This window comes from Eucyclogobius newberryi, unplaced genomic scaffold (genome assembly GCF_026437365.1).
Source record: "Eucyclogobius newberryi isolate DKJ021-1_F unplaced genomic scaffold, fEucNew1.0.hap1 SCAF_421, whole genome shotgun sequence".
In the NCBI taxonomy this organism is placed as follows: domain Eukaryota; kingdom Metazoa; phylum Chordata; class Actinopteri; order Gobiiformes; family Gobiidae; genus Eucyclogobius; species Eucyclogobius newberryi.
In genome coordinates, this window is record NW_027316081.1 from 25,334 (window position 1) to 39,922 (window position 14,589).

Below are 14,589 nucleotides of genomic sequence, written 5' to 3' on the forward strand. Positions count from 1 at the left end.
GGGGCCTCCTGCCTGAGGGGAGTGGCCTCCTGCCTGAGGGGAGTGGCCTCCTGCAGAGATGGAAGTCTGCAACCGATCACCTGCTCAGCAGAGGGCGCTGTAGTCTGTGTTTGTCCCTGGCTGTGGCTCCAGTGTACCACATGGTGATGGAGGAGGAGATGGAGGAGGTGACGGAGGAGGTGATGGAGGAGGTGATGGAGTATGAATGTTTCTGACTCCTTCAGATATGATTTAGTTTGCTTCATGTCTGTCCTTTGCTTCAGTGACATATGTTGATCTGATCATGTGACATATGTTGATCTGATCATGTGACATATGTTGATCTGATCATGTGACATATGTTGATCTGATCATGTGACATATGTTCAGCTCGTGTCGGCTCTAAACGTCTCGTCACTTAACGCCGGGTTTGAGGCCTTTGCTCTGTGACTCTCACTCGTCAGATTAACGAGCTCCATCAGCTGCAGGATTAGCCCCAAGAGAGAGGGATTCAAACACTAGAGGTTTTCTGGTTTAGACCTGTTTTAGACCTGGTTTAGTCCTGGTTTAGACCTGGTTTAGTCCTGGTTTAGTCCTGTTTTAGACCTGGTTTAGTCCTGGTTTAGTCCTGTTTTAGACCTGGTTTAGTCCTGGTTTAGTCCTGTTTTAGACCTGGTTTAGTCCTGGTTTAGTCCTGGTTTAGACCTGGTTTAGTCCTGGTTTAGACCTGGTTTAGTCCTGGTTTAGACCTGGTTTAGACCTGGTTTAGACCTGGTTTAGACCTAGTTTGGACCTGGTTTAGACCTGGTTTAGACCTGGTTTAGTCCTGGTTTAGACCTGGTTTAGACCTGGTTTAGTCCTGGTTTAGACCTGGTTTAGAGCTGGTTTAGTCTCAGTTTCTTCACCTGCAGCGCTTCCTCAGACTCCGTGGCTCTGACAGGAGTGGAGCGTGGCACGGGAGGGCATCTGGGCCTCTTCCTCTTGCTCCTCTCGAGCTCGGCGTTGGTGAAATAGTTGACGGCGGCGAACTCGATGAGCGCCGAGAAGACGAAGGCGAAACACACGGCGATGAACCAGTCCATGGCCGTGGCGTACGAGACTTTAGGAAGAGAGTGTCGCGCCGAGATGGAGAGCGTCGTCATGGTGAGGACTGTGGTGATCCCTGTAACCAGAGACAGAGCGGGTGAGAGCGGGTGAGAGCGGGGTGAGAGCGGGGTGAGAGCGGGTGAGAGCGGGTGAGAGCGGGGTGAGAGCGGGTGAGAGCGGGGTGAGAGCGGGTGAGAGCGGGGTGAGAGCGGGTGAGAGCGGGGTGAGAGCGGGTGAGAGCGGGTGAGAGCTGGATGAGAGCGGGTGAGAGCGGGTAAGAGCGGGTGAGAGCGGGGAGAGAGCGGGTGAGAGCGGGTGAGAGCGGGTGAGAGCGGGGTGAGAACGGGTGAGAGCGGGGTGAGAGCGGGTGAGAGCGGGGTGAGAGCGGGTGAGAGCGGGTGAGAGCGGGGTGAGAGCGGGTGAGAGCGGGGTGAGAGCGGGTGAGAGCGGGTGAGAGCTGGATGAGAGCGGGTGAGAGCGGGTAAGAGCGGGTGAGAGCGGGGAGAGAGCGGGTGAGAGCGGGTGAGAGCGGGTGAGAGCGGGGTGAGAACGGGTGAGAGCGGGGTGAGAGCGGGTGAGAGCGGGGTGAGAGCGGGTGAGAGCGGGTGAGAGCGGGGTGAGAACGGGTGAGAGCGGGGTGAGAGCGGGTGAGAGCGGGGTGAGAGCGGGTGAGAGCGGGTGAGAGCGGGGTGAGAGCGGGTGAGAGCGGGTGAGAGCGGGGTGAGAACGGGTGAGAGCGGGGTGAGAGCGGGTGAGAGCGGGGTGACAGCGGGGTGAGAGCGGGTGAGAGCGGGCGAGAGCGGGATGAGAGCGGGTGAGAGCGGGTGAGAGCGGGTGAGAGCTGGATGAGAGCGGGTGAGAGCGGGTAAGAGCGGGTGAGAGCGGGGAGAGAGCGGGTGAGAGCGGGTAAGAGCGGGTGAGAGCGGGTGAGAGCGGGGTGAGAACGGGTGAGAGCGGGGTGAGAGCGGGTGAGAGCGGGTGAGAGCGGGTGAGAGCGGGGTGACAGCGGGGTGAGAGCGGGTGAGAGCGGGCGAGAGCGGGCGAGAGCGGGATGAGAGCGGGTGAGAGCGGGTGAGAGCTGGATGAGAGCGGGTGAGAGCGGGTAAGAGCGGGTGAGAGCGGGGAGAGAGCGGGTGAGAGCGGGTGAGAGCGGGGTGAGAACGGGTGAGAGCGGGGTGAGAGCGGGGTGAGAGCGGGATGAGAGCGGGGTGAGAGCGGGGTGAGAGCGGGTGAGAGCGGGTGAGAGCGGGGTGAGAACGGGTGAGAGCGGGGTGAGAGCGGGTGAGAGCGGGGTGAGAGCGGGGTGAGAGCGGGTGAGAGCGGGGTGAGAGCGGGGTGAGAGCGGGTGAGAGCGGGTGAGAGCGGGGTGAGAGCGGGGTGAGAGCGGGTGAGAGCGGGTGAGAGCGGGGTGAGAACGGGTGAGAGCAGGGTGAGAGCGGGTGAGAGCGGGGTGAGAGCGGGGTGAGAGCGGGATGAGAGCGGGTGAGAGCGGGTGAGAGCGGGTGAGAGCGGGGAGAGAGCGGGTGAGAGCGGGTGAGAGCGGGTGAGAGCGGGGTGAGAACGGGTGAGAGCGGGGTGAGAGCGGGTGAGAGCGGGGTGAGAGCGGGGTGAGAGCGGGTGAGAGCGGGGTGAGAACGGGTGAGAGCGGGGTGAGAGCGGGTGAGAGCGGGTGAGAGCGGGGTGAGAGCGGGGTGAGAGCGGGTGAGAGCGGGTGAGAGCGGGTGAGAGCGGGGTGAGAGCGGGTGAGAGCGGGGTGAGAGCGGGATGAGAGCGGGGTGAGAGCGGGGTGAGAGCGGGGTGAGAGCGGGTGAGAGCGGGATGAGAGCGGGTGAGAGCGGGGTGAGAGCGGGTGAGAGCGGGTGAGAGCGGGGTGAGAACGGGTGAAAGCGGGGTGAGAGCGGGTGAGAGCGGGGTGAGAGCGGGTGAGAGCGGGTGAGAGCGGGTGAGAGCGGGTGAGAGCGGGTGAGAGCGGGATGAGAGCGGGTGAGAGCGGGTGAGAGCGGGTGAGAGCGGATGAGAGCGGGTGAGAGCGGGTGAGAGCGGGTGAGAGCGGGATGAGAGCGGGTGAGAGCGGGTGAGAGCGGGTGAGAGCGGGATGAGAGCGGGTGAGAGCGGGTGAGAGCGGGATAAGATAAGATATTCCTTTATTGTCCCACATGGGGAAATTTCATTGTTGCAACGCAGGGTGAGAGCGGGTGAGAGCGGGTGAGAGCGCGTAAGAGCGGGGTGAGAGCGGGTGAGAGCGCGTGAGAGCGGATGAGAGCGGGATGAGAGCGGGTGAGAGCGGGTGAGAGCGGGTGAGAGCGGGATGAGAGCGGGTGAGAGCGGGTGAGAGCGGGTGAGAGCGGGATGAGAGCGGGTGAGAGCGGGATGAGAGCGGGTGAGAGCGGGATGAGAGCGGGTGAGAGCGGGTGAGAGCGGGTGAGAGCGGGTGAGAGCGGGATGAGAGCGGGTGAGAGCGGGTGAGAGCGGGTGAGAGCGAGTGAGAGCGGGTGAGAGCGGGTGAGAGCGGGTGAGAGCGAGTGAGAGCGGGATGAGAGCGGGTGAGAGCGGGTGAGAGCGGGTGAGAGGGGGTGAGAGCGGGATGAGAGCGGGTGAGAGCGGGTGAGAGCGGGTGAGAGCGGGTGAGAGCGGGATGAGAGCGGATGAGAGCGGGTGAGAGCGGGTGAGAGCGGGTGAGAGCGGGATGAGAGCGGGTGAGAGCGGGTGAGAGCGGGGGTGTGTGTGAGGTGTGTGGCTAAAGCTAGTGTGTGTGAGGGGCGTGGCTAAAGCTAGTGTGTGTGAGGGGCGTGGCTAAAGCTAGTGCGTGTGAGGGGCGTGGCTAAAGCTAGTGTTTGAGGGGCGTGGCTAAAGCTAGTGCGTGTGAGGGGCGTGGCTAAAGCTAGTGTTTGAGGGGCGTGGCTAAAGCTAGTGTGCGTGAGGGTGTGGCTAAAGCTAGCGTGCGTGAGGGGCGTGGCTAAAGCTAGTGTGTGTGAGGGGCGCGGCTAAAGCTAGTGTGTGTGAGGGGCGTGGCTAAAGCTAGTGTGTGTGAGGGGCGTGGTTAAAGCTAGCGTGTGTGAGGGGCGTGGTTAAAGCTAGCGTGTGTGAGGGGCGTGGTTAAAGCTAGCGTGTGTGAGGGGCGTGGTTAAAGCTAGCGTGTGTGAGGGGCGTGGCGTTTGAACCTCTCTTTATGTCATGCTAATGCTAATGCTAATGTCAGACGCTTTATGACCTGGAAATATCAGATTGTAGCGCTTGACAAAGCGAGTGCCGTGAACAGGAAACAGCTGTTGCTAACGTGCTTTGCTAGCTTTGTGTTGCTAACGTGCTTTGCTAGCTCTGTGTTGCTAATGTGCTTTGCTAGCTCTGTGTTGCTAAGGCTCCACATAGTCGTTAGCATCAGTGGAAACAAGTCAGAGTTTGAGACAAATGATTCTTTTGTGTTTCTCTGTTTTTCGCCTCTTGTCTGTGAGTCTGTGTTCTCTCTCTCGTCTGAGTCCAAGGACTAAACCAGGTCTAAACCAGGTCTAAACCAGGACTAAACCAGGACTAAACCAGGACAAAACCAGGACTAAACCAGGATTAAACCCGGACTAAACCAGGTCTAAACCAGGTCTAAACCAGGACTAAACCAGGACTAAACCAGGTCTAAACCAGGACTAAACCAGGACTAAACCAGGACTAAACCAGGACTAAACCAGGACTAAACCAGGTCTAAACCAGGACTAAACCAGGACTAAACCAGGTCTAAACCAGGTCTAAACCAGGACTAAACCAGGACTAAACCAGGACTAAACCAGGACTAAACTGCTTGCTGTATCATTCTTTGAAGTGAGAGCTGGAGAAACATTTCAGAATAAATGGTTTGGAGATTCTTAGAGGTTAATAAGGCATGAACTCTAAATCTGAATATTTCATTAAAGGAGACGAGCTAATGAGCTCTAAACACTGGCTCCTGCCGCGCCGCGCTGACTTGATCTGTTTTATTCTTTCTTTAAAGCCAAACCTTCATGAGTTACATTTTGTTGTGTTTTTTATCATTTAATTCAGGCTTTTTAAGAAACAAAAAGTCCTGGTTTAGTTCTGATTAAACCTGGAGGAGTTTTTACAATCACAGATCAAACCCTCATAACGCTTGTTTTACTTTGTTACATTATTATAAGTTAAATGGATCAAAATTGGTTGTTACCCCATGATAAGCTGCTCCCACAGCTTGGAACACGTACAATCTGATCTGAAACTTTTATTTAGAGACGTTTTCACTCCCAACAACATGCTCTAAACCAGCTCTACATCTCTGTGACACGGCCCCTGGAGGACACGCCCCCTGGAGAACACGCCCCCTGGAGGACACGCCCCTGGGAGGACACGCCCCCTGGAGGACACGACTCCTGGAGGACACGACTCCTGGAGGACACGCCCCCTGGAGGACACGCCCCCTGGAGAACACGCCCCCTGGAGGACACGCCCCTGGGAGGACACGCCCCCTGGAGGACACGACTCCTGGAGGACACGCCCCCTGGAGGACACGCCCCCTGGAGAACACGCCCCCTGGAGGACACGCCCCTTGGAGGACAGCACCCCCTGGAGGACACGCCCCCTGGAGGACACGCCCCTTGGCGGACACGCCCCCTGGAGGACGCTCACATGTGACAGCGCCCCCTGGAGGAACGCCCCCCTGGAGGACACGCCCCCTGGAGGACACGCCTCCTGGAGGACACGCCCCCTGGAGGACAAGCCTCCTGGAAGATACCCCTCTGGAGGACACGCCCCCTGGAGGACACGCCTCCTGGAGGACACGCCCCTGGGAGGACACGCCCCCTGGAGGACACGCCTCCTGGAGGACACGCCCCTGGGAGGACACGCCCCTGGGAGGACACGCCCCCTGGAGGACACGACTCCTGGAGGACACGCCCCCTGGAGGACACGACCCCTGGAGGACACGCCCCCTGGAGGACACGCCCCCTGGAGGACAGCACCCCCTGGAGGACACGCCCCCTGGAGGACACGCCCCTTGGCGGACACGCCCCCTGGAGGACGCTCACATGTGACAGCGCCCCCTGGAGGACACGCCCCCCTGGAGGACACGCCCCCTGGAGGACAAGCCTCCTGGAAGACACCCCTCTGGAGGACACGCCCCCTGGAGGACACGCCTCCTGGAGGACACGCCCCCTGGAGGACACGCCTCCTGGAGGACACGCCCCTGGGAGGACATGCCCCCTGGAGGACACGACTCCTGGAGGACACGCCCCCTGGAGGACACGACTCCTGGAGGACACGACTCCTGGAGGACACGCCCCCTGGAGGACACGACTCCTGGAGGACACGACTCCTGGAGGACACGCCCCCTGGAGGACACGCCCCCTGGAGGACACGACTCCTGGAGGACACGCCCCCTGGAGGACACGCCCCCTGGAGGACACGCCCCCTGGAGGACACGCCCCCTGGAGGACGCTCTCATGTGACGTTTCTCTTTTCCTCGTCAGCACAGAGCAGACGTCGTTCTTGTGTTTATCCCTCGACTTTCAGGATCAGATTTGAATATGTCCGTTCACATAATCCCGTGACCTCCGCTTCCCTCGGAAAAGGTCCTCCACAAATCCCCGTCTCAGACCGGGACTCGGGCCAAGTCCCACGTGACACGCCCGTTTTCAAACAGAACATCCACTTCACGTCCCGCTCTGTCGCTTTAAAGTCACTGCAGATTCGTCTACATTTCTTTGATAGTGTTTGGCACAAAGTCGTTGCGTATTTGTGTTTGAAGCTGTTAAAAGTGTCTTTTTCTCCGTCGGGTCGAACACGGGTTTGTGGCGTTCCTTTCGCTCGGGCACGGGTTTGTGGCGTTCCTTTCGCTCGGGCACGGGTTTGTGGCGTTCCTTTCGGTGGGACACGGGTTTGTGGCGTTCCTTTCGCTCGGACACGGGTTTGTGGCGTTCCTTTCGCTTGAACGCGGGTTTGTGGCGTTCCTTTCGCTTGAACACGGGTTTGTGGCGTTCCTTTCGCTTGAACGCGGGTTTGTGGCGTTCCTTTCGCTTGAACACGGGTTTGTGGCGTTCCTTTCGCTCGGACACTGGTTTGTGGCGTTCCTTTCGTTGAACGCGGGTTTGTGGCGTTCCTTTCGCTCGGACACGGGTTTGTGGCGTTCCTTTCGTTGAACGCGGGTTTGTGGCGTTCCTTTCGCTCGGACACGGGTTTGTGGCGTTCCTTTCGTTGAACGCGGGTTTGTGGCGTTCCTTTCGCTCGGACACGGGTTTGTGGCGTTCCTTTCGCTTGAACACGGGTTTGTGGCGTTCCTTTCGCTTGAACGCGGGTTTGTGGCGTTCCTTTCGCTTGAACACGGGTTTGTGGCGTTCCTTTCGCTTGAACGCGGGTTTGTGGCGTTCCTTTCGCTTGAACACGGGTTTGTGGCGTTCCTTTCGCTCGGACACGGGTTTGTGGCGTTCCTTTTGCTCGGACACGGGTTTGTGGCGTTCCTTTCGCTCGGACACGGGTTTGTGGCGTTCCTTTCGCTTGAACACGGGTTTGTGGTGTTCCTTTCGCTCGGACACGGGTTTGTGGCGTTCCTTTCGTTGAACGCGGGTTTGTGGCGTTCCTTTCGCTTGAACACGGGTTTGTGGCGTTCCTTTCGCTCGGACACGGGTTTGTGGCGTTCCTTTTGCTCGGACACGGGTTTGTGGCGTTCCTTTCGCTCGGACACGGGTTTGTGGCGTTCCTTTCGCTCGGGCACGGGTTTGTGGCGTTCCTTTCGCTCGGGCACGGGTTTGTGGCGTTCCTTTCGCTCGGGCACGGGTTTGTGGCGTTCCTTTTGGTGGGACACGGGTTTGTGGCGTTCCTTTCGCTTGAACACGGGTTTGTGGCGTTCCTTTCGGTGGGACACGGGTTTGTGGCGTTCCTTTCGCTCGGACACGGGTTTGTGGCGTTCCTTTCGCTTGAACACGGGTTTGTGGCGTTCCTTTCGGTGGGACACGGGTTTGTGGCGTTCCTTTCGCTCGGACACGGGTTTGTGGCGTTCCTTTCGCTTGAACGCGGGTTTGTGGCGTTCCTTTCGCTTGAACACGGGTTTGTGGCATTCCTTTCGCTCGGACACGGGTTTGTGGCGTTCCTTTCGTTGAACGCGGGTTTGTGGCGTTCCTTTCGCTCGGACACGGGTTTGTGGCGTTCCTTTCGTTGAACGCGGGTTTGTGGCGTTCCTTTCGCTCGGACACGGGTTTGTGGCGTTCCTTTCGTTGAACGCGGGTTTGTGGCGTTCCTTTCGCTCGGACACGGGTTTGTGGCGTTCCTTTCGCTTGAACGCGGGTTTGTGGCGTTCCTTTCGCTTGAACACGGGTTTGTGGCGTTCCTTTCGCTTGAACGCGGGTTTGTGGCGTTCCTTTCGCTTGAACACGGGTTTGTGGCGTTCCTTTCGCTTGAACGCGGGTTTGTGGCGTTCCTTTCGCTTGAACACGGGTTTGTGGCGTTCCTTTCGCTCGGACACGGGTTTGTGGCGTTCCTTTTGCTCGGACACGGGTTTGTGGCGTTCCTTTCGCTCGGACACGGGTTTGTGGCGTTCCTTTCGCTTGAACACGGGTTTGTGGTGTTCCTTTCGCTCGGACACGGGTTTGTGGCGTTCCTTTCGTTGAACGCGGGTTTGTGGCGTTCCTTTCGCTTGAACACGGGTTTGTGGCGTTCCTTTCGCTCGGACACGGGTTTGTGGCGTTCCTTTTGCTCGGACACGGGTTTGTGGCGTTCCTTTCGCTCGGACAAGGGTTTGTGGCGTTCCTTTCGCTTGAACGCGGGTTTGTGGCGTTCCTTTCGCTTGAACACGGGTTTGTGGCGTTCCTTTCGGTGGGACACGGGTTTGTGGCGTTCCTTTCGCTCGGACACGGGTTTGTGGCGTTCCTTTCGCTTGAACGCGGGTTTGTGGCGTTCCTTTCGCTTGAACACGGGTTTGTGGCGTTCCTTTCGCTTGAACGCGGGTTTGTGGCGTTCCTTTCGCTTGAACACGGGTTTGTGGCGTTCCTTTCGCTTGAACGCGGGTTTGTGGCGTTCCTTTCGCTTGAACACGGGTTTGTGGCGTTCCTTTCGCTCGGACACGGGTTTGTGGCGTTCCTTTCGCTTGAACGCGGGTTTGTGGCGTTCCTTTCGCTTGAACACGGGTTTGTGGCGTTCCTTTCGCTTGAACGCGGGTTTGTGGCGTTCCTTTCGCTTGAACACGGGTTTGTGGCGTTCCTTTCGCTCGGACACGGGTTTGTGGCGTTCCTTTCGTTGAACGCGGGTTTGTGGCGTTCCTTTCGCTCGGACACGGGTTTGTGGCGTTCCTTTCGTTGAACGCGGGTTTGTGGCGTTCCTTTCGCTCGGACACGGGTTTGTGGCGTTCCTTTCGCTTGAACGCGGGTTTGTGGCGTTCCTTTCGCTTGAACACGGGTTTGTGGCGTTCCTTTCGCTTGAACGCGGGTTTGTGGCTTTCCTTTCGCTTGAACACGGGTTTGTGGCGTTCCTTTCGCTTGAACGCGGGTTTGTGGCGTTCCTTTCGCTTGAACACGGGTTTGTGGCGTTCCTTTCGCTCGGACACGGGTTTGTGGCGTTCCTTTCGCTCGGACACGGGTTTGTGGCATTCCTTTCGCTTGAACACGGGTTTGTGGTGTTCCTTTCGCTCGGACACGGGTTTGTGGCGTTCCTTTCGTTGAACGCGGGTTTGTGGCGTTCCTTTCGCTTGAACACGGGTTTGTGGCGTTCCTTTCGCTCGGACACGGGTTTGTGGCGTTCCTTTCGCTCGGACACGGGTTTGTGGCGTTCCTTTCGCTTGAACACGGGTTTGTGGCGTTCTTTTCGCTCGGACACGGGTTTGTGGCGTTCCTTTCGCTCGGACACGGGTTTGTGGCGTTCCTTTCGCTTGAACGCGGGTTTGTGGCGTTCCTTTCGCTTGAACACGGGTTTGTGGCGTTCCTTTCGCTTGAACGCGGGTTTGTGGCGTTCCTTTCGCTTGAACACGGGTTTGTGGCGTTCCTTTCGCTTGAACACGGGTTTGTGGCGTTCCTTTCGCTCGGACACGGGTTTGTGGCGTTCCTTTCGCTCGGACACGGGTTTGTGGCGTTCCTTTCGCTTGAACACGGGTTTGTGGTGTTCCTTTCGCTCGGACACGGGTTTGTGGCGTTCCTTTCGTTGAACGCGGGTTTGTGGCGTTCCTTTCGCTTGAACACGGGTTTGTGGCGTTCCTTTCGCTCGGACACGGGTTTGTGGCGTTCCTTTCGCTCGGACACGGGTTTGTGGCGTTCCTTTCGCTTGAACGCGGGTTTGTGGCGTTCCTTTCGCTTGAACACGGGTTTGTGGCGTTCCTTTCGCTTGAACACGGGTTTGTGGTGTTCCTTTCGCTCGGACACGGGTTTGTGGCGTTCCTTTCGTTGAACGCGGGTTTGTGGCGTTCCTTTCGCTTGAACACGGGTTTGTGGCGTTCCTTTCACTCGGACACGGGTTTGTGGCGTTCCTTTCGCTCGGACACGGGTTTGTGGCGTTCCTTTCGTTGAACGCGGGTTTGTGGCGTTCCTTTCGCTTGAACACGGGTTTGTGGCGTTCCTTTCGCTCGGACACGGGTTTGTGGCGTTCCTTTCGCTTGAACACAGGTTTGTGGCGTTCCTTGCGGAGCCGTTATTCCCCAGATTCCTCGGCTGCAGCTGAAACAGGGTCAGATTAATGAGAACGCTAAAGCATCGGCCGTGATTTATAGACCAGAGCCGGCTTTATTTAGAACGGAGCTGTTTCTCGCTGTGTCGGGGAAGTTACTGCGACTGTAATACTTTATACCACGTTACCGTGCCGACAGCGTTACCGTGCCGACAGCGTTACTGTGCCGACAGCGTTACTGTGCCGACAGCGTTACCGTGCCGACAGCATTACCATGTGGTGAGCGTTACCGTACCGACAGCGTTACCGTGCCGACAGCAGAATGTATTTGTACTACAAACTCATGCGCGTTATTTTCTGTCCAGGACTTAATCTATTTCTTGATTTTCGTTGACATTGTTTATCTGAGGACCCTCCCACACAGCCCCTCCCACACAGCCCCTCCCACACAGCCCCGCCCACACAGCCCCGCCCACACAGCCCCTCCCACACAGCCCCTCCCACACAGCCCTGGTTTAGACCTGGTTTAGTCCTGGTTTAGTCCTGGTTTAGACCTGGTTTAGTCCTGGTTTAGACCTGGTTTAGTCCTGGTTTAGTCCTGGTTTAGTCCTGGTTTAGACCTGGTTTAGTCCTGGTTTAGTCCTGGTTTAGACCTGGTTTAGACCTGGTTTAGTCCTGGTTTAGACCTGGTTTTGTCCTGGTTTAGTCCTGGTTTAGTCCTGGTTTAGACCTGGTTTAGTCCTGGTTTAGTCCTGGTTTAGTCCTGGTTTAGACCTGGTTTAGTCCTGGTTTAGTCCTGGTTTAGACCTGGTTTTGTCCTGGTTTAGTCCTGGTTTAGTCCTGGTTTAGACCTGGTTTAGACCTGGTTTAGTCCTGGTTTAGTCCTGGTTTAGACCTGGTTTAGTCCTGGTTTAGACCTGGTTTAGTCCTGGTTTAGACCTGGTTTAGTCCTGGTTTAGACCTGGTTTTGTCCTGGTTTAGTCCTGGTTTAGTCCTGGTTTAGACTTGGTTTAGTCCTGGTTTAGACCTGGTTTAGTCCTGGTTTAGTCCTGGTTTAGTCCTGGTTTAGACCTGGTTTAGTCCTGGTTTAGTCCTGGTTTAGTCCTGGTTTAGACTTGGTTTAGTCCTGGTTTAGACCTGGTTTAGTCCTGGTTTAGACCTTGTTTAGTCCTTGTTTAGTCCTGGTTTAGACCTGGTTTAGTCCTTGTTTAGTCCTGGTTTAGACCTGGTTTAGACCTGGTTTAGACCTGGTTTAGTCCTGGTTTAGTCCTGGTTTAGTCCTGGTTTAGACCTGGTTTAGTCCTGGTTTAGACCTGGTTTAGTCCTTGTTTAGTCCTGGTTTAGACCTGGTTTAGTCCTTGTTTAGTCCTGGTTTAGACCTGGTTTAGACCTGGTTTAGTCCTGGTTTAGTCCTGGTTTGGACCTGGTTTAGTCCTGGTTTAGACCTGGTTTAGTCCTGGTTTAGTCCTGGTTTGGACCTGGTTTAGTCCTGGTTTAGTCCTGGTTTAGACCTGGTTTAGTCCTGGTTTAGTCCTGGTTTAGACCTGGTTTAGTCCTGGTTTAGTCCTGGTTTAGACCTGGTTTAGTCCTGGTTTAGTCCTGGTTTAGACCTGGTTTAGTCCTGGTTTAGACCTGGTTTAGTCCTGGTTTAGTCCTGGTTTAGTCCTGGTTTGGACCTGGTTTAGTCCTGGTTTAGACCTGGTTTAGCCCTGGTTTAGTCCTGGTTTGGACCTGGTTTAGTCCTGGTTTAGTCCTGGTTTAGACCTGGTTTAGTCCTGGTTTAGTCCTGGTTTAGACCTGGTTTAGTCCTGGTTTAGTCCTGGTTTAGACCTGGTTTAGTCCTGGTTTAGTCCTGGTTTAGACCTGGTTTAGTCCTGGTTTAGTCCTGGTTTAGTCCTGGTTTAGACCTGGTTTAGTCCTGGTTTAGTCCTGGTTTAGACCTGGTTTAGTCCTGGTTTAGTCCTGGTTTAGTCCTGGTTTAGACCTGGTTTAGTCCTGGTTTAGTCCTGGTTTAGTCCTGGTTTAGTACCGAACACGGTTCTGGCCGGCACAGATTCCTTGTTGATCCAGAACGAGACCTGGGACAGAATCACGGTCATGATACACGGGATGTAAGTCTGGATCATGAAGTATCCCATCTTCCTCTTCAGGTGAAAATGTACTGCCATCACCGCGTACTCTCCTGAAAGTACAAGTACAAGTACACCAGTGTTAGTACTCTCCTGAAAGTACTAGTACACCAGTGTTAGTACTCTCCTGAAAGTACTAGTACACCAGTGTTAGTACTCTCCTGAAAGTACAAGTACACCAGTGTTAGTACTCTCCTGAAAGTACAAGTACACCAGTGTTAGTACTCTCCTGAAAGTACAAGTACACCAGTGTTAGTACTCTCCTGAAAGTACAAGTACACCAGTGTTAGTACTCTCCTGAATGTACAAATACACCAGTGTTAGTACTCTCCTGAAAGTACAAATATACCAGTGTTAGTACTCTCCTGAAAGTACAAATACACCAGTGTTAGTACTCTCCTGAAAGTACAAATATACCAGTGTTAGTACTCTCCTGAAAGTACAAATATACCAGTGTTAGTACTCTCCTGAAAGTACAAATATACCAGTGTTAGTACTCTCCTGAAAGTACAAATATACCAGTGTTAGTACTCTCCTGAAAGTACAAATATACCAGTGTTAGTACTCTCCTGAAAGTACAAATATACCAGTGTTAGTACTCTCCTGAAAGTACAAATATACCAGTGTTAGTACTCTCCTGAAAGTACAAATATACCAGTGTTAGTACTCTCCTGAAAGTACAAATATACCAGTGTTAGTACTCTCCTGAAAGTACAAATACACTGCATTATTCACATCAGGCCAAAAGAGAGATCTGCACAGAACACTCAGGAGTCTAACCCACAACCTCATGGCTGGGGGGCAGCAGACTGACCTGTGATGGACTTGATGGTCTCCGTGGAAACGGTCTGTCCGATGAGGTCGTACTGGACCAGACTGGACGACTCTGGAGGGACTTCCACCGAGTGGGCGGGGCCTTTAGTCCAGGTGTAGACCATCTCAGTCTTTGGATACGCGTCTGTGAGAGGAAACCAGCTGAAATATTACCCCCTGTCTCCACCCACATCCCGCCCACATCACCACCCACATCCCGCCCACATCACCGCCCACATCCCGCCCACATCCCGCCCACATCACCGCCCACATCACCGCCCACATCACCGCCCACATCCCGCCCACATCCCGCCCACATCACCGCCCACATCCCGCCCACATCACCGCCCACATCCCGCCCACATCCCGCCCACATCCCGCCCACATCACCGCCCACATCCCGCCCACATCACCGCCCACATCCCGCCCACATCCCGCCCACATCCCGCCCACATCACCGCCCACATCCCGCCCACATCACCGCCCACATCACCGCCCACATCCCGCCCACATCACCGCCCACATCCCGCCCACATCCCGCCCACATCCCGCCCACATCACCGCCCACATCCCGCCCACATCACCGCCCACATCCCGCCCACATCCCCGCCCACATCCCGCCCACATCACCGCCCACATCACCGCCCACATCACCGCCCACATCCCGCCCACATCACCGCCCACATCACCGCCCACATCCCGCCCACATCCCGCCCACATCACCGCCCACATCCCGCCCACATCCCGCCCACATCACCGCCCACATCACCGCCCACATCCCGCCCACATCCCGCCCACATCACCGCCCACATCCCGCCCACATCACCGCCTACATCCCGCCCACATCTCCGCCCACATCACGCCCACATCCCCGCCCACTTCTCCGCCCACATCCCCGCCCACATCCCGCCCACATCCCGCCCACATCCCCGCCCACATCCCGCCCACATCTCCGCCCACATCCCGCCCACATTGCCGCCAACTCCTCCTCTTCTTCTGTCCT

The 14,589-nt window shown here is 56.5% G+C and overlaps 1 protein-coding gene across 1 annotated transcript in view; it reads right to left on the minus strand.

Moving 5' to 3' along the window:
• LOC140379586 (gamma-aminobutyric acid receptor subunit alpha-4-like) overlaps positions 1-14,589 on the minus strand; it is a 34,608-nt gene that overhangs the window by 917 nt on the left and 19,102 nt on the right. Inside the window, exons 5-7 of the mRNA XM_072464271.1 lie at positions 13,588-13,731; positions 12,674-12,826; positions 885-1,141 (exon numbers count right to left, since the gene is read on the minus strand). Coding sequence (XP_072320372.1) covers positions 885-1,141; positions 12,674-12,826; positions 13,588-13,731 — 554 coding nt within the window. The remainder of the gene's footprint in view (positions 1-884; positions 1,142-12,673; positions 12,827-13,587; positions 13,732-14,589) is intronic.